The sequence below is a fragment of the Pelodiscus sinensis genome, chromosome 11 (genome assembly GCF_049634645.1).
Source record: "Pelodiscus sinensis isolate JC-2024 chromosome 11, ASM4963464v1, whole genome shotgun sequence".
NCBI lineage: Eukaryota > Metazoa > Chordata > Testudines > Trionychidae > Pelodiscus > Pelodiscus sinensis.
The window spans coordinates 3,560,083-3,583,472 of record NC_134721.1 but is presented as its reverse complement, the minus strand read 5'-3'; the positions used below and the strand labels follow the sequence as shown (position 1 = coordinate 3,583,472).

The window sequence follows — 23,390 nt, the reverse complement described above, 5'->3', positions numbered from 1 at the left end:
ACCCTCACGGACAAGGGCTGGTGCCGGAGCAGCCTCTGTCCACCTTCAGCTCAGGCTGCAGTAGACAGAGGCTGTTTTGCAGCAGCCTCCCCCACTTCCCCCAGCAACCTCTGTCCATGGGGAGCTCGGACCCCCCACAGCATGGAGAGGGATTGCTGCCACCCCATGCTGCCTGTGCATCAGAGGTATTAGTGCAGGGCGACAGGTCCATAAGCAGAGCAGGGTTTTTAAACTGGCTCCCCTGAGGAAGCGGCTCCCATCTGGTACCCCCATTGCTGCCTCTGATGCAGAGGCAGCAGCACAGAGTGGCAGGGGGCTCCCTGGAAGCAGGGTCGGGAGCGCACTGGCTGCTGGCCCCATCCCTGGGGACTACAGAATAGTTGACTGTCTGCTAAGAATTCATGCAGTTAGTCGAGTGTTCTATTCCCCGCTATCTAACATCCCTAGACCTTCCACAGCAAGACCTGAAGAGCTCTGTGCAAGCTTGAAAGCTTGTCTCTCTCACCAACAGAACCTGGGCCCGTAAAAGATATTACCTCACCCACCTTGTGTCTCTAATATCTGGGAGCTGCCATGACCAAACCAGCACTGCCTACTTGACTCCTCAGAAAGCCTTGCTTCCTTGCTGGAAAACTGTTAAGAATTTCAGGGAACACTGGGAGTTTTGAATGTGCCCTGACAATTATTGGTTTAAAGAATGTGCAGACATTTGGGTGGTAGCTTATTCACCTTTTTCTGGACACTGACATGGCTCAGTGCTGCACAGAGCGTAGTGTACATAATGTAGGAAATATCTTTGTTCCAAGGAGCCTTTAACTTTTCACATCCACTAAGGAAAACACACAGAGATGTTGTAAGCAGTCGTGTAATCACACAGTGTTAAGTGCATGTTCATTATATTCCAACTGTTTGGAAGGTCAGAAAATTCATACACCAACAAGAGGTGAAAAAGGCGTAAGATGAAATAAATAGGATTTATATTTACCTTTTCCTACATTCTTTTTGTTTTCTGCTAAATATCCCTGGGTACGTCTAGACTACATGCTTTTGTCGACGGAGGCTTTGTCAACAGATACTGTTGACAAAGCTTCTGTTGACAAAGAGCATCTAGACTACATCCATTTCTGTCGACAAAGCAAGCTGCTTTGTCGACATTACAGTGTAGATGCAAAGGACAGTGTAGATGCAATAACGCCTTCTGACGACAGAACTCTGTCGACAAAAGGCGTTATTCCTCATAGAATGAGGTTTACCATCGTCGATAAAACTGCCAAGTTCTGTCGACATTATGTCGACAGAACTCAGCGGTAGTGTAGACGCAGGTACACTTTTGTCGACAAAACCCTGAAGTCTAGACACACACCCTGTGCTGTGTAAGTTGCATCAATTTACACCATTCCCCTAATTTAACAGCGTGCGTCTCATGCCGCTATTTACATCGCTATTTACAACAGCGATGGGCTCCTCCTTCATTTGAGTGGGCCACAAGAGTGTTGTGACCAAGACAGTCTCCCGGAAGAGGGTCGTTTTGCTCACTGCGTACCTAGAATTTGCATGGTGTGCTGACAGAACCGTAGCAGCGCTTTGACTGGATGCAGAGGGAGCATACGGCTCTCACAGTCAGTGTTCTGTGCAATCAGCCCGCACCTCACTTCATGTGCCCTGGCTTTATGTGTGTCACTGTAGTAATACCAGTAGGGAAAAAAACAACTAAGACGAAAACCATCAGTATCTGGCAACTTTGCAAGTGGGCAACAGTAAACAAAAAGTCTTACGGCCACACATAGAACCCCGATGAGCTACATATTGCCCGCCACTGATTTACTATATCACTGAACTCCGTTTGTAAAATATTAAAGGTAATATTGGCTTCACGATATGCCCAAGATTCAATTCAGCCTTATTGAAATCTGGCTCTGTGTGAACCTAGGGCTAATGTCTTTGATGTAGACATCAAACAGAGCATAACTAGTCTGCATACAGCTACCAAGAAACCATGACATTTCGCAAAGCACTTAGAGCTACTTGCAGGAAAATGTAAGCCTTTTGTGAATGAGCTGTTCATGACAATGTTGTTTAACATGTTCCCCCCCCACTCCCCTCTTTCCCCCCTCTCCCGAAACGGATTCAGAAGGAATTGTAAGGAAAGCTTTGAAGTTCTAATAGGTGAGCAATCTAGTCCTATGCACACAGCAATTGCCGCAGCAGAATCTGGGCCAAGAACCATTGATTCATCAGAGACTCTGCAGCGATCTCTGTATGCATGAGAGAACCTGCAGGCGAATGACAATGCATCAGGGAACGTGGAGAAGGGAATTTAAGAGTGTCCTTTATAATCTGCATTAACAATTAAAAGAAGAATAAACATCCACGTGATTTCTTAATGAAGACCCACACTAATGTGGTGATTCATCAATAGTCAAAGAAGAAAAAGGAAATTCCTTCTAAAACGTTTTGATAAGTCAGACTTACCATTAGACAGACTGTGTGGAACTGGACTTCCTGTGTAACGACACTGATAGATGGGTCAGCTACAGGGACTGAACCAAAATCTCTAGGCTTAAAAAACATAAGCGTCTCCTGGCCAAGCTAAGAGATCAGTCCCATTTGCTTAGCCAAAGTAGCAGACTGTTAAGATTTTATGTGGCCTAGCCACGGGAAAGAGACAAAGCCACGTTCTGCAAGTACGAGAAAAGCAAAGGTGAGTCCAAGCAGTGGGGCTGATAGTGGTATGGTTAACGTTTGTGAGTGGCTCCTTTGCTTGGCTCTCGGCCCTTAGCAAGGCATTGTATTGGTCTGTGTTTTGAATCTGAGTGCACTGAGTGCTTTTCAAGAGCGGGCCCATAACACGCATGTTTGGGCAATCTCTGGGATGCAAGAGTTTCATCTGGAAGCGCTAATTTGCAGTTGCCTTGCTCAGCGTTTTCCTCACACTTCCTCTCTTCACGCCGTAGGTCGTCATAATGGAAGTGCAGGGTCTAAAATCCTTAGCCCCAAACCGCATCGTCTATTGCACTATGGAAGTCGAAGGCGGAGAGAAACTGCAGACTGACCAGGCAGAAGCCTCGAAACCAACGTAAGTTTTTTGGTTTGTTTTTTTTTCTCCTCCCTCTCCTGCGTGTTCCTTTCTGTTCCATTGCTGCACTGTTCGGAGCAAATGTGGAGAATTTAGATTCATAAATATATGAATCTAGCAAAACCAGAAGGGGCTGCCTACGGAAAGTGCCCTTCCTTTCTCCAGATGAGAAATGTACAGAGCTTCGCCCTGCACCAAGCGAGCAGCAGGTGGGCCCCCTCAGCAAAGCTCATCAGCACACACTCAAGTCCCGTGGGACTTCAATGTGTGCTGAAAGCTTGCGGGGGTCTGATACAGATTTGGGAGTCAAACTTTCGGCTCCATTTTAAAAAAAAAACCCTTGCAGCTAGAGCAGCATCTATAGAGAGAAGTAGGGATGCAGCCTGCATTAGTGTCTCTTCGCTGTCTGTGAGCGTTGACCGCATTCATGTGCTTGCTCACATCGGCGCTTAAAGATAGCACATGTTTTCTCTCCATGTGCTTTCCCTTTGGAACTGTATGTACTATAGTCGTGATATGAAGCAGCTGATATTGCCTGAGCTGAATCCACCAATATATTACCCAGGACTACCATGGTTTCCAGCATGTTCACTGCATTCCAAAAGCTCTTATCATTTGTTTTTCTCCTCTTCACTGCATGCTATTTGTAGACCGAGATTAAAAAAGAAAAAAGTCCCTTGGCGAAAGCCCAGTTGCCGTTAGCCTAATGATCAATATAACAATCATCAAGCTTTTTTGCCTGCTTTGCTCCTACTTCAATCTGACTTCCCCTGGTGCTTCCCCAGCCTGTGTTTTCCATTATCTTGTCTCCAGTTTCCACCATCTGAAGTTGCTTCCTTCCCCCTGGCCCTTAGGAGTACCCCAGTGTCTGTGTGCGCCATACTTCCTGCATGGTTTCCTTGCGAGTGACGGTTTGCCTCGTACAGTAGACTTCCGATAATCCAGAACCTATGGGACCTAGGTGGTGCCGGATTATCAGATATGCCGGACTATCAGGAGGTACTATAAGCCTGTTATATATATATATACTGTATACATTATATACTGTATATAAAGTGTTCTTAACCCTTTTTATTATGCATACTGTACACAATATACTGTAATATTTTAGGTTTTTTTAAGCCTAAAGTAGGAATAAGAGATCCTCCGGAAAAGGGCTTTATTCCGGAGGATCACGCCAGTCTGGATGATCTTTTCCGGCTTTTCCCCAAGCCGGAAAAAAAGCAGCGGACATGTTTATTTAAATCCCACGGGGGATATTTAAATCCCCCGCGGATTTCCCTATTCCAAAGTTAGAAATTAGCATGCCTCTTCCGAAGAAGGGGCCAGTGTAGACGTAGCCTTGGAGTTTTACTGTATTTGCCTGTTAGAAAACCCGGTGAATCTTCTTTAGCCCTTCATTCACTTCCTTAGTTTGGTGAAAGGCTATCCTAGATCTCGTATAATCCCTGCTTTGTCGAGTGCTGTAACGACTGACTGGCAGTTATTCCCTGTTAATGAGGTATCGTCTGTACTAATGTTGACGGGGAAAATTATTTTGCTATGTTTTTTTTCCCCTAGCTAGTTTTGGATATTAGTCCTTTTGAAGCAATATCCATTTGGATGAGAGATAGTTTCCCTTGATTCGTTCAAGTGATTTGGCACTTTTACATGAAACACAGACGGAGCAGCTTTACTCTGTAAAGGTCAAATGCACCCTTTCTAGAGACGCCGAGTTACGTCAGGAGGTCTGCTTTTCTTCTGATTCTTAAATCTTCAGATTCTCTTTTTTTTTTTTTTTTTTTTGGAGCACCACAAATCCCAGTGGAGGCATAAGGGAGATGAACTAGGTGACCTAAAAAAGTCAATTCCATCTCATATTTCTATTATTTTCAAGATGAATTCCAAGCACGCCATTTTCTTTAGGTGCCACAATGATAGTTTCACAGGCTCAAGAAAACAAAACTGAAAATCGTAGCTCAAACTAATGCTGAAAGTGTCGGATTGCAGCGCCCATGTGTACACAAATAATACACCAAACAGACATTTCCAGACCATGTCTCCAAGACTTTAAGGAGGTAACAACAAAAATAGGCATTTTCTTGTGACTTTTTAAGTTAATTTGGGTTGCCAAAATATGATACGAGTTCAGATGTTAAAACCTTCTTAATGATGTAAGAATTTAAAAGGGGTTTGTAAGGTGAAGCTGTATCTGTTTGTACTTGACAGCTTACAGCAAGCTTCTTATCTGAACAAAAAGCCACGGTCACAGAGGTTTAGAACAAAATCCTGCAAACTCTTTCATACATAGCCCTTAGGAAGTGCATGAAATCCTGGCCCCTCTGGCAGAATTCCCATTGACTTCAATGTAGAGAGGATTTCACCAGCATGACTAAATAAAAACCATACCTGTGACTAAAGATTTTCAGGATAAGGGCCTACTGGGAGGGGGAATGGATAGCTCAGTGGTTTGAGCATTGGCCTGCTAAACTCCGGGTTGTGAGTTCAATCCTTGAGGGGGCCATTTAGGGATCTGGGGCAAATCTGTCAGGGATGGTACTTGGTTCTGCTGTGAGAGCAGGGGACTGGACTAGATGACCTCTTCCAGTCCTAGGAGATGGTATATCTCCATATATATTATAAATTAAATGGGTAGCAGGTTTAAAACTAATAAAAGGAAGTTCTTCTTCACACCACACATAGTAAACCTGTGGAACTCCTTGCCTGTGAAGGCTAGGACTATAACACAGTTTAAAGAGAAGCTAGATAATTTCATGAAGGTTAGGCCCATAAAAGGCTATTAGCCAGGGGGTAGAAATGGTGTCCCTGGCCTCTGTTTGTCAGAGGCTGAAGAAGGATGGATGGCAGGAGACAGATGGCTTAATCATTGTCTTCAGTCCACCCTCTCTGAGGCACCTGGTCACCTGGTGCTGGCCACTATCAGCAGACAGGCTACTGGGCTAGATGGACCTTTGATCTGACCCAGTATGGCCATTCTTAGTCATTACACATGAAGCAAAATGTAAAATGTGCACCTTTGCTGCAGATGCACAAGAGGAGTTTGTTATGGGTGTTAGTTTGTTATGGGTGTTATTTTATCTTGGGGGGTCTTTTTGCTAGTTGTTCAGCTAGAAAAGGTGCTTTCTTCAAAGAAGGCAAATATGATGCCACAGCCATCATTTTAATGTTTAAGATTTCATTCATGTTTTAATTATTTTGTAATAGTTATTTTTTAATTATTTTCTTATGATCTGCCTCGCAGCCAGCCCTGAAATCGCATAGCTGTATACATCAAAATGTGAGCAACACCTGAACCTCCCTAATCCAGGCGTCCCTTATCTGGGAACACCTGTTGTCTGGACCTTGGCGGGGGAAGGAGGAAGCGATTCTGTGTGCTGCCACTCTCCTTCCTTCCTCCCCTCCCCCCCCGCCCAATGCTGGGGGAACAGCAGCACAGCAAAGCTCTTCCCAAAATGCTTTTCCCCCACTACTCTCATAGTGGGGTGGGGGTGGGTGATGCTTTGGATTGGGGGGGGAGGCGCAGAGCTACATGTATCCCTAGGAGCAGGATGCCAGATAAGCACCACACTCCCATCCTATTCACATACCCTCCCAGACCTCCCCTCCCTCGCGCCCTCCCATGAGCCAAAAATTCTTCAATCTGGCTCACCATTTCTTTAAAAAAAACCAAATAGAAAGCCTCTACCATGAAGGCTGTGTGGGATTGGTACTCCTCGTCAAGGACTTTCAGCTACCACTCACAGTGCGTCCTCCAAAATACAGACGCCAGGGATTATTGGCATTCCAAGCTGAATGAACTGGAGCATGGTGTTCCCATGTGCAACCCTGCTGGTCCCCTCTCAAAGGCACCTGGCAGACTTCTGAGCCTGCCCAGATGCAGTTGTGGAATCAGGGTTGCATTCCATCAGCGTTCGTTTCCGTTCTGAAGACCTGGAAGAGGTCGCTTCCCTTCCCACTCTGTCCTAGTGCTGTGCCAGAAATATATGAAGATTCAAGACTCTGTTTCGAAACCATCACGTTGAAGGAAGGCAATCTTCTCCATCAGCGAGTGTCCTCCAGCAGGGCTCGCTTTCCAGAACTATTTTTAAATCCGTCCCAGAGGGGGAAATAGGAGAGTGGGGCTTGGAAGAAAATTTCCATCAGAACTGGCAGTTCCTACAATTTTAGGTATTTTTCCTGCTTCAGTGGAGTCAGTCGGGATCCATTTGTAAGAGATGGTTTTTGTATTGGTCTGCACGTACTGTGTTCAGACTCCTCCATTCAAGTCAGGGCTTCTTTAGCTTTCTCATGCAAGCACTTCCACTGACCTCAACAGGCTTGCTCCTGGGAGCGTTCCTTCTGAAACGAAGGCTGACAGGATTAGGCTCTTGAATTGGATTCTTTTGCTCCTAAGAAACTCCAGCTAGTCCAGAATGCTGCAGTGCATCTTCTCACGGACACTCTCTACTGCAAGTTTATCGTGCCCATCCTCAGCTCTCCATGGTGGCTTCTCATACTTCGGGACACTGGTCCGTATGTTCAAGGTGCTCCTTGCCCTGGTCCTAGGATAGTCCAAAGTGCCTACAGCTCCAGGATCGGGACTGTGGTTGACAGCTCTGCTCCTCAGGCATGACAGCCCAGCCTCCGGGGTGTAATTGCTGTACAGACTTTACTGGGCGTATCTGTACTGCAGTTGGGTCTGGGATTGCTGTTTGGTAGGCATGCCCAACTAGCTCTCGCTAGCACTGGTAACAATAGCAGGGGACTCTGCTACTTATTGCTAACTCCTCTGGGCAGTATCTCCAATCCGCCAGGATTTTGACTGGTTTTTGCATGGAGTCTCTATTTTGTACTGCACCCCTCCCCCACCACTGTGCTATCTGAGCGCCTTCTGTGTAAAAGCACTAGCAATAGCAAAGTCCCTAAGGGTACGTCTACACTAGCCCCCTAGTTTGAACTAGGGAGACTAATGAGGGCGACCGAAATTGCTAATGAAGCATGGGATTTAAATATCTTGCGCTTGATTAGCATATTCCCGCCGGTCGCCATTTTGGAAACTGACTTGCCTGAAGTAACTGCCCGCATCTACACGCAGCAGAGAAGCGGGATTCTGAGATAAATCCCTAAGGGTATGTCTACACTACCCCGCTAGTTCGAACTAGCGGGATAATGTAGGCATACCGCAATTGCAAATGAAGCCCGGGATTTGAATTTCCTGGGCTTCATTTGCATAAGGGGGGCGCCGCCATTTTTAAATCCCCGCTCGTTCGAACCCCGTGCAGTGCGGCTACACGCGGTACGAACTAGGTAGTTCGAACTAGGCTTCCTAGTTCGAACTACCGTTACTCCTCATTCCACGAGGAGTAACGATAGTTCGAACTAGGAAGCCTAGTTCGAACTACCTAGTTCGTACCGCGTGTAGCCACGCGGCACGGGGTTCGAACGAGCGGGGATTTAAAAATGGCAGCGCCCCGCTTATGCAAATGAAGCCCGGGAAATTCAAATCCTGGGCTTCATTTGCAATTGCGGTATGCCTACATTACCCCGCTAGTTCGAACTAGCGGGGTAGTGTAGACATACCCTTAGTTCGAATTAACTGTTAAACCTCATTCCACGAGAAGTAACAGTTAATTTGAACTAAAGGGTTTATCTCGGAATCCCACATCTCTTCCGCGTGTAGACGCGGGCAGTTACTTCGGGCTAGTGAGTTTCCAAAATGGCAACCAGCTGGGAATATGCTAATCAAGTGCGGGATATTTAAATCCCATGCTTCATTAGCAATTTTGGTTGCTCTCATTAGCCTCCCTAGTTCGAACTAGGGGGCTAGTGTAGACGTACCCTAATAGACTTCACACCATCTCTGGTACAGCTTTCCTTGGGGCCAAAAGTCTGCTTGGGGTTGGGTGGTCAGGGTTGGTTTGTTGGTTGGTTGGCTTGTTGGTTTGTTTTGGGATAGAGCCTGGGAATAGTCAGGTAAACACAACCCCTATCCTAATGTCTCTCTAATACTGCCACATCTGAGGAGACTGCTGTGGAAATTTTTTTTTAAGTGAACTGGCCTGTGTGTAAATGTAACCTGCTCTTTGTTAGCATGGTGGGGGATTCATGGTTAGGGGTTAGTTTGCTAGACATGCCCCGACGGCCTGATATGAAAGATGGACAGGTCTCACATAATGCATTCTGGGTGAAACAGCCCTATTTGGACTATGGGAAAATCCTGTATAGCTGGTGAGAACTGCAGCACCCCCAAATAGTTACAAAGACCTCATAAGATGTAGAGTTTATTTCAGAGCTAAGGCTGAATTTTGTGCCCGACTTCACTTGTAACTGAATAACCCTGTCTGTGGGTATAACTTACAGTCTGCTCAAAGAAGTAATTGTCTGAGAACTTCTATGCATTGTGTCCTCTCTACACCTTTCAAATGGTGAATTAAATCTCTCTAACATCCAAGAGGCCGTTGGTTATCTAAAAGCCTCGTGGGCTTGCTTACCACGGAGCTGTGGAGTGAATGAAATGTGAAGTCGGGCAGGCCTTATTCGCCTCTTGCTTAACTCTGTTTTACTCAGCAGAGCTACTCGGGTATGAAACCGAAGGGACTGAGAGGAGAGTCAGGCCAAGGTGAATGTGGGTTGTAATCATGTTACCTCTTTCTGACCCAAGCAGTGAGCCAGTTCTCGAGATCTATCAAGTTATTTCCATTAGGTGAACAAGTTAATGTTGGAATGAGGCATTTCTCTGACACAGCCCTGTTAATTTCAAGGAAGGTACAAAGTCCTGTGTGTCTGAACACATCAGCAGTCAAACAAGAGACCGTTGCTTTCCTCACAGTTCCATACATCTTCCATCCATCCCTTTAACCAAAAACACTCTCTGTCTCTGTCTGTCTCTCTCTCCATATATGTTTTACGGGTCATGCTACCAGGGCATCTCTGCTCCTTCTTTTTGGGTGTGTCTACATTGCAATTGAATATCTGTGGCTGGCCTGTGTCAGCTGACTCAGGCTTGTGGGGTTTGGCCTGGATCTGTGGCTTGGGACTTCTTCCCCCTCCTCCACCCTCCCACCTTGGTGTCCCAGAGCCTGGTGTCAAGTCAGAATGTCTATACTGCAGTTGCGCACCCAGCCTGAGTTAGTTGGCATGGGCCAGGCATGGGCGTTTAATTACATGGTAGGCATCCCTTTATGTCCCGGGTGTGTTCACACTTCTCTCCCATGCAGCTCCACTAGACACACCTAGCTCTACCCATCCGTTCCCCAGCCACTGCAATTGTTATTTGTCCCCCATGAAACCTCTTGGGTCACATAGCTCAGCTTCTACTCGTGCCTTGCAGTAGGCCTGCCTCTTGAGCAGCGCTGCCTATTGTTCCAGCTGTCTCGTTCCATAAAGGAGCATCGTTTCTTACTTTGATCCGGAATGAAGGGTAATGGGCACGTCCATGGAGCACGCATAGAGTTGGGAGCAGCGTTCCCTCTAAGATTTTTCCATCTTCGAGCAGAGCCAGTTTTGTCTTGGGCAGCAATATTGAGGTCATGTGTGCTGGTTCGGATGTGCGCCACCTGTGTGACATGCTACAGGATCTTATTTGAGGTTGTGTGTTTAGCACTGGTGTATAATCTGAAATCTAAATAGGACATGCTAGCCCCTAATTTCAATATGGATTTTAAACACGGTTATAAACATTTTATTCTGCAGGAAAACCTGGAATAAATAAAATCAGCCTATAAGTTTGATTACCTCCCCTGCAGCCCCAAAAGTTGCAGTATCTTGGACTTTTTAAAAATAAGATAATAGTTATTATCTAGTTATTATTATTGTTGTTTTTTATTATTATTATAAAAGAGGACAAAATTTCAAACACTTTGGGATACTGAATTTCACTTCTGTGAAACATTTAGAGCTTTTGAAAAATGGGGAGCCATCTTCCCCTGCTTCAGACAGCTACAGAGGGAGAGAACACACGCGGCCTTTCAGCTCCCCTTGCACCCAGCAGCTTCTTCCTGTCCTACGTGGTCCCAAGCAGGCACCTGGGAGCCCTTTATCAGCTGTAGCTGCCTTTCCTCGTCACAACCGGGCAGCTGGGTTTCAGGTGCCTTCCAGATTTCTGCCCTGTGCAGACTACGTTCCTCATTGCTTGTGGTATTTCCCACCCACTCCTCTTCCCCTCCCTGGTTTCACAGGCCACCCAGATTCCATCGCAGAGGAACGGGGAGACCTGTGAGCCTTCCTCATCTTCCTGCTCCTGCCCTGATGAGCTTGCAAAGTGCTCCGCTGCCCAGGCTGCTTGTCTCCTTTTTCACGGGCACCTTCAGTTTGTTCTCTGCCCCAGGCTCTCCACCTTATCACCTGTCTGTGGTCTTAGCTTTCAGATTGGTATGCAGCAGCTTTGGGAGCCCACTACCCACCCTTGAGCATTCATAAGGCTCCACAGCATCTTCCTGTAACTCAAGTCCCTGAAAATCCCCCAAAATCCCCGGATGGATAATGTAGGTTTGTTCGCCGTTGCACTGAATTTCCCAGCGCTCCAGGGAACTTCCCAGAGGGGCCGCTCTTCTTTATAGCAACAGAAAATCTGTTCTGGCCAGGGACAGGACGTGGAGTCCTCCACCTCAATGCTTAAATTTTAAAACGACCTAATGGAACTTGGCTACAAAATAAACGGAGGATGAATATATTCCATGAGAGTCAATACTCTCCGACGATGCTCAGAGGATGGTGATGTTGCGGACATCAGGTAATAGTGAAATGTGAATGGATCCTCTTGCGATAACATACATAAATGCTCCACCCAAAGCAGGCCTAATGCACTGAACTCCAGGGAGTGGTACCAGTGTAATACAGAGGAGAATTTGGCCAGTTAAGAATATATGAGTTTGTTTTCACTGCAAGTTAGGCTACGTAAGATCCTGATGCCCCAGAAAAGGAGGTATACCGATCTTGTGCAAAAAGAAAACATCCCCGCTGCTTTTTTTTGTGCAAAAACCCCAGCACAAAAACGTATCCACAGAAAATATGCAAATGAGATAGACTCATGCAAATGAGTCCCTCATTTGCCTATTTTTTGCCGAGAAAACTTGTAGTGTAGACGTAGCCTTAGAGTGACGCCGCTTAAGCCAGCCTAGCTCAAGTGAGAGCAGCCACTGTGAGCAGCTCTCAAGGGGGACAGAGGTTTTGTCTATGCTGCAATAAAAGGCCTGGAGCTAGCCCAGGTCAGCTGACTCATACCCATGGGGCTATAAAATTGTGGTGTAGACATTTAGGCTCTGGATGGAGCCAGGGGCCTGAGACGTCCTCAAGTGCAGGGTCTCAGAGCCTGATTTCCCCTCCTGAACATTGACATTGCAGTTTTATAGCCTTGCGGTCTGATCCCCGTGAGTCTGAGTCAGCTGACCAGGGCTCTGAGACTCCGTGCCACAGGGTTTTTAACGTAGTGTGGACATACACAGAGTGAGTGGATGTCTTGTAACTCAAGCAGATACATCTCCTGTGCATTATTAGCTCCACACTCTGCAGTCCTTGAGCTTCACACACACATCCTCCACACCAACCACTAAGGGGCCAGCTAGCTACATAACTCGACCTAGAGATTTTTGTGTGTAGACAGGAGTCAGGTTAGAGGCAAAACTCGACTTCTTCCTGGAGCTAACAATGCAGTAAAGACAAGCCCTAGAACAGTGGTTCTCAACTTGTTTCAGTCCATGGACCACCAGGCCAATCAAAAAAAATTTCATGGACCACCTCCTTTTTGAGACACGATAAAAAAAGAGCAGACAACGAACATTTTGGTTTGAAATGTATTTCTTGCTAACAGATTTTTTTGGTGCCTGTCCACGCCATGTGACTTTGGACAATGTTCCCGTGGACCACCAAAAAAGTCACCATGGACTACCAGTTGAGAACCACAGCCCTAGAACTTTTATCATTCTGTTTGCCCTGATATTACCCAGGGCACTAATTTGGTTCCCACTTATGTTTCTTTGACCAAATTTCACAGTCCACACAATGCAGCGGATGTTATCTCTGTGACCTAAGCCCATGTGACTGTTTTGGGTTAAGAGCAAATTTTCAAAGCTACCGGAGGAAGCCTTCGCATTTAACCACGTCAAGTCGCATTGGTTCTAAACTCAGGAACCGTGTGACATATCCTTGAGTGCCATCTACTGGTACCTTATCTGCTAGATAACTGCTGACGAATTCCATAACATGTCTGTCACAGGATGAACTGTTCATGCAAGAGTAACCTTGGGTAGGTTAGACTTCAGTGCCCTTCTCCAGTGTCTTAAAAAAAACCCCACTCCCATAGGGCTATGTCTACACTCATGGCTTCTTGCGCAAGTACGGCCGTTCTTGCACAAGAATCCGCAGAGCATCCACACTGCCCGCCTGCTCTTGCGCAAGTAAATTTACAGTACGGCGTGGGAAGAGAGGGCTTCTTGCGCAAGAGCTAGGCTCTTTTAACAGGTGTAAGCCCTCTTGCGCAGGAGCTCTCGCACAAGAGGGCAGTGTGGATGCTCGGCAGGGATTTCTTGTGCAAGAAAGCCCTATGGCTAAAATGGCCATCGGAGCTTTCTTGCGCAAGAGAGCGTCCACACTGCCGTGGATGCTCTTGCGCCAAAGCACAGCTCCCATGTGGCAGTGTGGACGTAGTCTTGTGCAAAACTTCTTGCACAAGAACCCTTGTGCAAGATGTTTTTGCGCAAGAAGCCGCCAGTGTAGACATAGCCGAGAAGTACTGGAGACCCGAGTTCAGTCTGTAAGGAATTTCAGCAAGCATTGCCCCGTGTCAGCCTCCCTACATTCAGGTTCTAAAAGAAGCTAAAGAAATGAACGTAAGGAAATAACTTCATACAATCTGATGAAGAAACAAAGTCTCAGCTTGTACCTCTGATCATCAAATACACTGAGACTGAATCGTCTCTCAACTTGCTTGTAGGGAGTCCAGGCAGCCTCTTCCTCCACTGCTAGGCAGTCAGCTCCCTGATTAACTAGTCAGTTAGCTCACACGTGAACAGGCTGAAAGAAATCCTGTTACAAGAAAATACAAAAACCTGAGAATAACAAACTAGAAGTGACTTTTTCCCCGTTGCGACATTTACAGAGGAGCAGAAGAATCACACTGATTGAGAAAGTGAACTACAAGGCTGCATCTACACTGACATGATTTTCTGGAAATGCTTTTAATGGAAAAGTTTTCCGTTAAAAGCATTTACGGAAAAGCGTGTCTAGATTGGCAGGATGCTTTTCCGGAAAAGCACTTTTTCCAGAAAAGCATCCGTGGCCAATCTAGACACGCTTTTCCGCAAAAAAAACCCCGATCATCATTTTCGCGATCGAGGCTTTTTTGCGGAAAACACTACTGTGCTGTCTACACTGGTCCTTTTCCGGAACAGTTTTCCGGTAAAAGATTTTTCCCGAATGGGAGCAGCATAGTTTTTCCGGAAAAGCACTGATGATTTTACATTAGATCATCAGTGCTTTTCTGGAAATTCAAATGGCCAGTGTAGACAGCTGGCAAGTTTTTCCGGAAAAGCGGCTGATTTTTCCGGAAAAACTTGCCAGTGTAGACACAGCCCAACAGTTTGGCTAAAATCAAAACCGCATTTAAAGCAGACAGTTAACACAGAAGAAGTTACTCTCCCTACTATAATTAATATCGCCCATGATCCCTGGTAAAGGGTTAACACCATCACTACCTGCTGCAGAGTAAGGAACAGCAGCCTGCTCTCTGCTCCTCCCTCTGCTTCTCCCAGCTCACCCAGGTCTTAGAAAAGCACCTGTCCTGCCTGCTGCCTCATGGAGTCTGACTCCAAACCCGACACACACACCCCAGAAACTTCTGGGTGTAGAGCCTAAATCCACCCAGCAACAGTAACACTCAACTCCCTCCTCCCTCCCTCCCCACAGGGGTCTCTTAAAGAGATAGCTCCCTGTTAGGTGCATGGGTTATTACACAAGCAATCCTGCTTAGCTCGGTGTTTTGGAGACCCCGCTGTCCTCCCTGGTTCTAACAGTAAGATGACAAGGGCAGAGAAAAGGGGCCAGGAGTGACCTCAACGCCTTTTGCTAGTACGCTCGCTCCCAAAACCCAAAGGCTTTTAACATGTCCTGTCGTCAGCACTTCGGTGTGCAGGGCGCAACCTAAGGATTCCTTGCCAGTTCCCTGCCAGAGCCGGTTGGAATGATGCGATTGTGTATTTAAATAAAACCTTAAATTTCTATTTGCTCTCCTAGCGAAGCCTTAAACAGACACTTTGGATAAAACCAAATCAGCAGAAAATTAAAAACTGAGGCTTGCCTTCCCCCTTTCGACCATTTACTTCAATATTAATTTAAAATGAGCTGCCTTAATTGCACAAAATAATTGGATTCCTATTCAAGCTGCACCGTTTCATTTAAGAGCTTCACAGATGTTTGCCGTTCTGGTTCCTTAGAAGTCACGAGGACCCTTCTGAAAAGGAGAAGGCTGACAAGGAGAGAGGTTTATTTTCACCCGTTAGGCCTATTTGGGCATGAAGACAGAAGATTTTCAACTCTGTTCCTATAAAAGATCATGAAAATCTACACTGAGCCAGGGAAAATTCGGAGCTTTGCTTTAATGTCCTCATTGTCAATAAAAATAATGTTGGGGACAGATTTCAAAGCTCGTTTGGCTGAAAGAAAAAGAGGGTCTAAAGCCAGCGTAAGTAAAGCAGCCACTTAGCTGATTAGCCATACCACTTTCCTTAGAGCTTTTTGTTTGATTGCTTAACTGAAGAAAAGGGTTCAAGTTTAATTCCATTTTATAGGATTTTATTAAATATCCTAGGCACCGGCTCATTATATAAAATATTAGAAGTAAAATAGTATTGAACTATGATGCAGCTGAGGTAAACTAGAAAATTTAGTCAGTATAACCATTGGGGTTTTCAGAATCAAGTAACACAACCGCAATAGAAAATAACGCTTTCACTATGTTGGGAAAAGTGATTTTGTTCAGACTTACAACGGAAAGGCTCAGAAATACGGCTCACTTGTGTCAACTCATTTTAATGCGAATGGGTGCAGCCGTGTGTAGGTATGTGCGCACCAAGCTTTTCCTAGCCGTGTCTGGAGGAGCACTGCTTGTGTTCTCTGACCCTTGCCCATCCCCCGGCTAGGCAAGGACTCCACTCGGTTATTTTTCACCCCCTACTGCTAAAATTGGAGTTCTGTGTGGTGTACCCACTAGACAAGGTGGAGTTTCACCAGTTAACCAGTTTCTGTTACCAGTTAAACTCTTCCCGCCTGGGGTGTCGGCTGCCCCCACTGCGGGTGCTGCCATTTAACTTGGAGCCAGCAGACACCCAGCGTGCACTGGTTCCCGGCAGCTGGCCCCACTTCTGGTGAGCCAGCTGCCCCCCCTGTATTCCCAGAGCTCTACCAGCCCCACTCTTGGGGTGACGGTCCCGCACCCAGGGAATCAGCTGCCCCCCTACATTAGGAGCTGACGGGCTCAGTCCTGGCATGCGCCACGTCCTGGCATCCAGCCCTCCTCCCCTGACCCCCACCTGGGAGCCAGCTGCATTAGTGCAGAGCCCGCAACGGGGGCAGCCGGCTCCCCAGAGGCAGGGCTGGCTGCCAGGACTCAGCGTGTGCTGGGAGCCTGTTGGCTCCTAATGCACAGCTTGCAGTGGGCTGTACCTACCCGGGTAAAACAAATGGTTAACCGTGTAACTGATAGGAATCGTGTCAGTTACTGGGCTACCGTTTTAAAGGATTTTTTTTCCATCCCTAATTTCCACCTCACATTCTCAGTCTGTTTTCTGAAAGGCCTCGTGTTAGAGTAGTTGGTGTCCCTGTGTAATGTCCTCGCCAGGGTTCAAGCATTGTCCAGGAACCATCCCCAGGAGTGATCCCCTCATGAGATGCTTGTTGCGTCTCTGTGAGGGAAGGAACGGTGCTCCTGCTGCAAGCCACTGAAGACGATGACCCGGGGGGGAGGGGAGAGAGAGAGAGAGAGAGAGACTTATAGCTGATGTAGCACCTTCTGGACCATTCTATGAGGCCCTATTCAGTACTTAGACCCTCTGGTTGGGGATCACCTTCAGGTCTGGCAAATGGTGCTGCTTCAACTTCAGACTTGATGGTCTCCTCCAAGAGGAGGATGAGTTGTTCCTCTTCCTCTGGGGTGACGCTCCACAGTATTGTGCTGAGGTTACCAAGAGCTAGCACTTTGGACTCCTGTTCCAGCCAGGGGGCGTCCACTGAGTTCAGTACTGATAATGTCAGCACCATTTGTCTTATCCCAGGGTGCAATCCAGACCTGTGACAGGTTGTCACCGTCTGCCTCATAACCCTGGTTGCCTCAAAGTGCTTTGCTGTTGTAGCTCCCAACCTAGGCTGCTCACAAACAATATGCAGTGTCTGGGTGTAGCTCCGCCCCTCTCCCAGCAGCTCTGACCACAGGAGCCTGTCATTCACATACAGGTTTGTACCAGTCTTGGTTACCACTTTCAGGGTGGCCCCAGCATGCTCCCAATCCCAGATTTCCCCCCAGAACTTACATTCTGCTATTTCTGAACTGTCCAACCTTCTCCTGGCCAGCTCAGATAGTAGAGTTCCGTTGCCCCTGTAAGAGGTCAGCATGCACGCTGGGGACTTTATCTGGCATTAGCAAACAGTTCTGTTTAAACACAACATTGGATCAGTTGGGGGGTGGTTAAACACATTTACAAGTACCCTCTTTAGTTGCTCTTCTGTAAACCTCTGTAAACTCCACTCCAAGTCATCTGATGAAGTGGGTTTTACCCACACAAGTTCATGCCCTGATAAATCTGTTAGTCTCTAAGGGTGTGTCTAGACTACATGGCTCCATTGATGAAACCATTTAGATGAGGCAGGACAGCAAAGGGAAATGAAGCAGCAATTTAAATAATAGCGGCTTCATTTAAATCAAAAGGGCTGCCGCGCTGAGCTGATCAGCTGTTTGTCGGCACAGCGCAGCAGTCTAGACAGGGATCTGCCGACCCCAGAACCCTTTGTCGGTAGATCCTATAAGCCTATCTGCTGACAAAGGGTTCTGGGGTCGGCAGATCCCATCCAGACTGCCGCGCTGTGCCGACAAACAACTGATCCGCACAGTACGGCAGCCATTTTGATTTGAATGAAGCCGCGATTATTTAAATCGCAGCTTCATTTCCCTTTGTCGTCCTGCCTCATCTAAATGGCTCCGTCGAGGGAGCCATGTAGTCTAGACACACCCTAAGGTGCCACGGGACTCCTCATTTTTACAAGGAGAGAGATTTTTAGTGAGTACAGTTATAAGGTATTAAAGTCAGAAATGGTTACAAGGGAAATAGAGGCAATGCTTTCTGGTAGCTATACTTAACTCGCCAGTCCCCCAAAGTCAAAGAAGTGGTTGCTTTGTCATCTTAGGGGTGTGTGTGTGGGTGTGTGAGAGAGAGAGTTCACACACACACACTTGGATAGTTTTTTGCTCCCTCATTTTTATAGTACAATCGCCCTTTGAAATGCATTTTCCTGAGGGTCGCCCATGGATAAGTTAATTGCAGCTGTGAGGATGGGCACATGGGAGTCTGGTCATGTTGTTGTTGTTTGCTAAAATGCAGATCAATCTGGTCCGGCCCCGTGCTTCCTAGCCAAAGAATGGCCCCTTGACAGGTAAATGCCAGTCATCTTTGATACCTGGCTAGAGGTGTCAGCTTGTCCTTTGTGTAACTGGCTTGCCCTCACCTTGGTTTGTCTGGTAATCTCGTTGTTGTCATACTTCCAACTTATGTTCACATTGATAAGCATTTTGTACAGACAATGCACAAGAATAGTTGCCAGTGTGTGTTGGGTTTTGAAATGATGCTTCACCAGGCGTACTTTACGCAAAGATTATTGCAATTGTGGGTAGGTGTGAATACAGGCGTGCTTTGTTACACCCACACTGACAATCTCCACACTGGTAATGTATCAGGCAGCTCCAGACCTGTCAGTCCTGACTCTCGACTAGTTCCAAAGTTTTCTGGTTTCTACCAGGTTGTCCTCCATTGTGCCCTTGGCACCTTCTGGCCATGTTGCAGAGCTGCTGGATTCATAGTCTCCACAGCTCGCCTCAGACACGTGTTACTATTCAGCCCACCTGAGGACCACGCCTCCTCTAGCATGCCATTTAAATATAGTAATTCCTCATTTAACACTATAGATATGTTTCAGAAAATGATCGTGTTAAGTGAAAACGTGTTATGCGGGGTCGATTTTCCCATTGAAAATAATGGAAAAGGTGGGGGTGGCGTTTCAAGCGGTGGTGTCTGTTGGGACTGGGACATAAGGTTGGGGGAGAAAGAGCTCTGGGTTACAGAAGGGAGGGGAGGTGTTTGGCTCTGGGGAAGGGAAGGGGAGGAGAGGGGAGTGGGATTGGGTTGGGAGTATGCCCCTGTGACATGTCTGCCGGGACCCGCACTGCGTCCGGCGACGGGGGGTCGCCGGGGAATGGCGTGACAAGCAGTAAACCCTCCGCCACTTTGCAGGGAGGTGGGGGAAGCCCTGCGCAGCCGTCGGTGACAGGCCAGCTGGGGAAATCGTGTTATTCTGGGGATGGTCATGTAATTCAAAAAACGTTCCTTAAAAAAAATCGTGCTATCGTGAAAACGTGTTAAGGGAGCACATGAGGAATTACTATACAGCATGGATTATTCTTGTAAATGAACAGGGTTAGTGTCAATTGACCTAGTCTTCAGCTCCTGTATCTTGCATTGATCATGGTTTTCGCAAAATGGTGAAAATGGTCTCCTGGAATTTATCGTATTTCCGTTTGTAAAAATGGCAACTTTGGACAAAGTCTTTAAGCAGGGCAAAATAACCCACCCGCCTCCCCCCAACAAACACTTTCATGCTACCCATTTACAAGTAAGTGTTCTGGTATATCAAGTCTTCGTTAATGGCCTGTTTAATTAGAAAGTCAAAATTTCTAGTCAAATTTTCTTCCAGATGATCTGTGTGTTTTTCTAACTGTCACAGCATAGGTACCAAAATGTGCTCAAGTTCCTCTTGATTTTAGCAATGCTGATCATTTTCCCCTTTCTTTGTTGTGACTGTTCTTCCTTTTTATTAGTCTGAGCAATGACTAAGCAGTTAATATTAAAATGAAATAAAGTCCAGTGTACTGGTACAGCAGAGCACAGTAAGAATTTAATTATCAATGCTCTCCGAAGGAAAGTTCCAAGGCCCAGAATCTCAAAGGTATTTAGGCTCCTAATTCCCATTGGTTTACAGTGGGAGATAAGTGCTTAATAACTTCAGTGGTTTGGGCCTGACTGTTCATAGCCCTAGTCTCTTCCAAGTTTCCGCTTCATTGTAATTCCCTGGAAGTAGCATTGTCATTTTTCATGAGACTTATTTTCTTCACGTTTTTTTCCTACAGAAATAGTTCTTCCTTTGTCTTTAGAACAGAATGTGACCTTCCCCCTACAGGTTGAACTGTGTAATTAATAGCAGCTGTGTGTCTGAGTTTGTACATGATAACGGTAGACTCGTGAATACATTCTATAGAAGATAATTTCTGACTGAGGTTAGACCAGCTAGTTCCTTTCCAAAATAATAATTAAGGCCAGATTCTGACACCCTCGCTCACAATGATTGTTTCCTAACTCCACAAATGGCTTCTCTGACGTCCGCGAGGCCCGCCTGAGCTAATACGCTCTCCAGCCTGGTTGCGGACATCAGAATTTGGCCCGCAGTAAGTGAACTGCACTATTTCATTCATATGGTCACTTTTTAATTTGTAAATTTAGTGTAGCGGGATGTAACTCTTCCCATTTTGTTGGCACTGAGGAGGGAGTGTCAATCTGTCCATACTCTGGGGTGTTGCTGACTCAGTCAGAAGGCTGTTGCTAGAAGCAGGTGAATCTCTGATATACCCACCAAATTGCCACTTTCTGAAGCTGTCCTGCTTGGCTGATCAGTCCATGTACAATTTTCCAAGTACCTTACACTTAGGAGTGTCTGTCCCGTTTTCCAATATGACTTAGGCACTCGGAAGCCATTAAAACCCAGTGGGGTTTAGGCTCAGGGGGCCAGATTTTAAAGGGGTTCAGATGCCGTGAGGATGACGCTATGGGGCAAGTGGGTTTTCAGAATTAAAATCAAGGAGAATTAGGTGCATAGGCTCAGATTTGTAAAGGTCTTGAGGTGTTGCTGCCCCCAGTGTTGCAACGTCTAACCGATCTAGGAGCCTAAATCTCCTTTTCAAAAGGGGTTTAGACACTTCTGAGTCAAAATCCCATTGGCAGTTGGGACAATCCCAGTGCTATTAGCATGAGTAAAAGTTTTCACCCAGTGCATTGGTGGCATCCTAGGACTTGATATGGTACTTTACATTCAGGAGGAGAGGAGCCCATGTGTTTCCTCTGGCAATGGGGAAGTCGGGAATCACTACCCCTACTCCTTTGCAAGAGCATGAGGCATTTCTCTGTAGCCCTGGTAGAGTGTGAGACATTGAACATCTTCAATAGCGATAGTACTGGCTGTGTTAGGTAAGTTGTAGTGGTTTCGAAAACTTCTTTTCTCTCTCCCTCTAGTGTGTGCGCCTTGTAAGGGCATCTCCACACACAGAGTTAGCCTAGTGCATGCTATCAAGTTGCGTACCAGCTGGCCCATGTGGAGGTTAACGTAGGACTGTTTGCAGTGGGACTACGCTAATGCGCACTAAGGAACTTCTAATGCTCACCATCAGGATCAGTGTTCCCTGTAAGCCGAGCGCTAGGGTGGCCACTCAGGGGAGATTTCAATGCCACCCAGCTGATTAGCAGAGTGCCCACCGCTGGCTGCATGTGTTTCTACTGGTGGTGCACATTCCACATGCCTAGGTGCACAAAACAAAAATTATTCTGCACCTGGGTGGAAAAAATTAGAGAGAACCTTGATCAGGATCCTTGTGAGCTAAACAGACTATAGAACGATAGCACACACTGGAAGCTGTACCTCTCTCGTATGAACTAAATCACTGTGTAAGCAAGCGATAAGGTGACTTGCTTTCCACACAGTAGAATACCAAACATTTTCGAGCATTTCTAAAGTATTTGTTTGGGGAAAACGAGATCTATTGGGTATAGACTAGTGTCACAGGTGGAACTAGGGGTGCTGCTGCTCTCTTTAGCTTGAAGTGCTAGTAGCACCCCAAATACATGGTTTCCTGCGTCAGCAACCCCACTATAAAAACTGTGTCCGCACCACTGGCTGGTGTGATTTGGTATAGAGAATTTATCGGCGCCCATTTAAGATAATCTATATCAAGCCTGTCATGGCTTCTTCCCCACTCTAGCATGATAAACGCAGAAATGGGGCCTGAAAAAGTACCCCAAAACCGTATCTTTCCAGGCTTTAGTATAAAGCTTCCCCCCAAAATCTTAAAACCCTAGATTTTGGGGATAAAAATCCACTGCCACCACCTAAGTAGTAATAAAGAAACCAGGGAGAGACTACTTGGGACATCTCAGCCCCAAAAGTAAAACCAGGACACAAAAATTAACCAATACCAGGTTAATAAAAAGAAAAGAGAAAGAACTTTTATTATCACTACAGTATTCCTGTTGCAAGCATAATGACTAGATGGAAAAGTCACAAAATAATATTCTTATAGAGGGATTCCACCATGGGCCAAAACTTAGTTACAAAGTAGAGGAAAACCCACTTTTAAATGCACAGACTTCAGCTTCCCATTCCCAAACCATAAAACAATAAAACCTAATGGATTTATCTAAACTTTACCCTACTTAAAGATGGTGACGAGTCTTTTCTCGGAGAGAGAGATCATGTCTGTCTCGCTCAGTAGCTGGAGAGAAACTGCCCAGGGACAAAGGAGGGAAAAAACAAAAATTCCTTTGCCCCAGTTTGAAATTCCTACCTGCATTCCTATTGGCCGACTCTACCTGGCTTAGGGTATGTCTACACTACCCCGCTAGTTCGAACTAGCGGGGTAATGTAGGCATACCACACTTGCAAATGAAACCCGGGATTTGAATTTCCCGGGCTTCATTTGCATAAGTGGGGAGCCGCCATTTTTAAAACCCCGCTGGTTCGAACCCCCTGTAGCGCGGCTACACGGGGTTCGAACTAGGTAGTTCGAACTAGGATTCCTAATTCGAACTACCGGTACACGAGGAATTAGGAATCCTAGTTCGAACTTAGTCCCCAGGCTGCTGGCCATCTCGCACGATCATGACAAAGCCACTCTCGATTAGTGTGACCATCCCGTGCTTCTGCCGATGAAAATGCTCACCTGTTATGTGTTCTCGGTGGTTCTCGCTCTCGCTCTGAGAGATTCGCTAGACGCATTCTTTAAATTCCCTACTTATAAGTCAATCCCTCCAGCCAG

General features: G+C 46.4%; 1 protein-coding gene across 12 annotated transcripts in view; it reads left to right on the top strand.

The window, feature by feature from the left end:
* Positions 1 to 23,390, top strand: part of CADPS (calcium dependent secretion activator) — a 422,307-nt gene that overhangs the window by 194,712 nt on the left and 204,205 nt on the right. For all 12 annotated transcript variants that reach the window (XM_075938476.1, XM_075938477.1, XM_075938474.1 and 9 more), the window contains one exon: positions 2,955 to 3,076. In XM_075938476.1, coding sequence (XP_075794591.1) covers positions 2,955 to 3,076 — 122 coding nt within the window. The remainder of the gene's footprint in view (positions 1 to 2,954; positions 3,077 to 23,390) is intronic.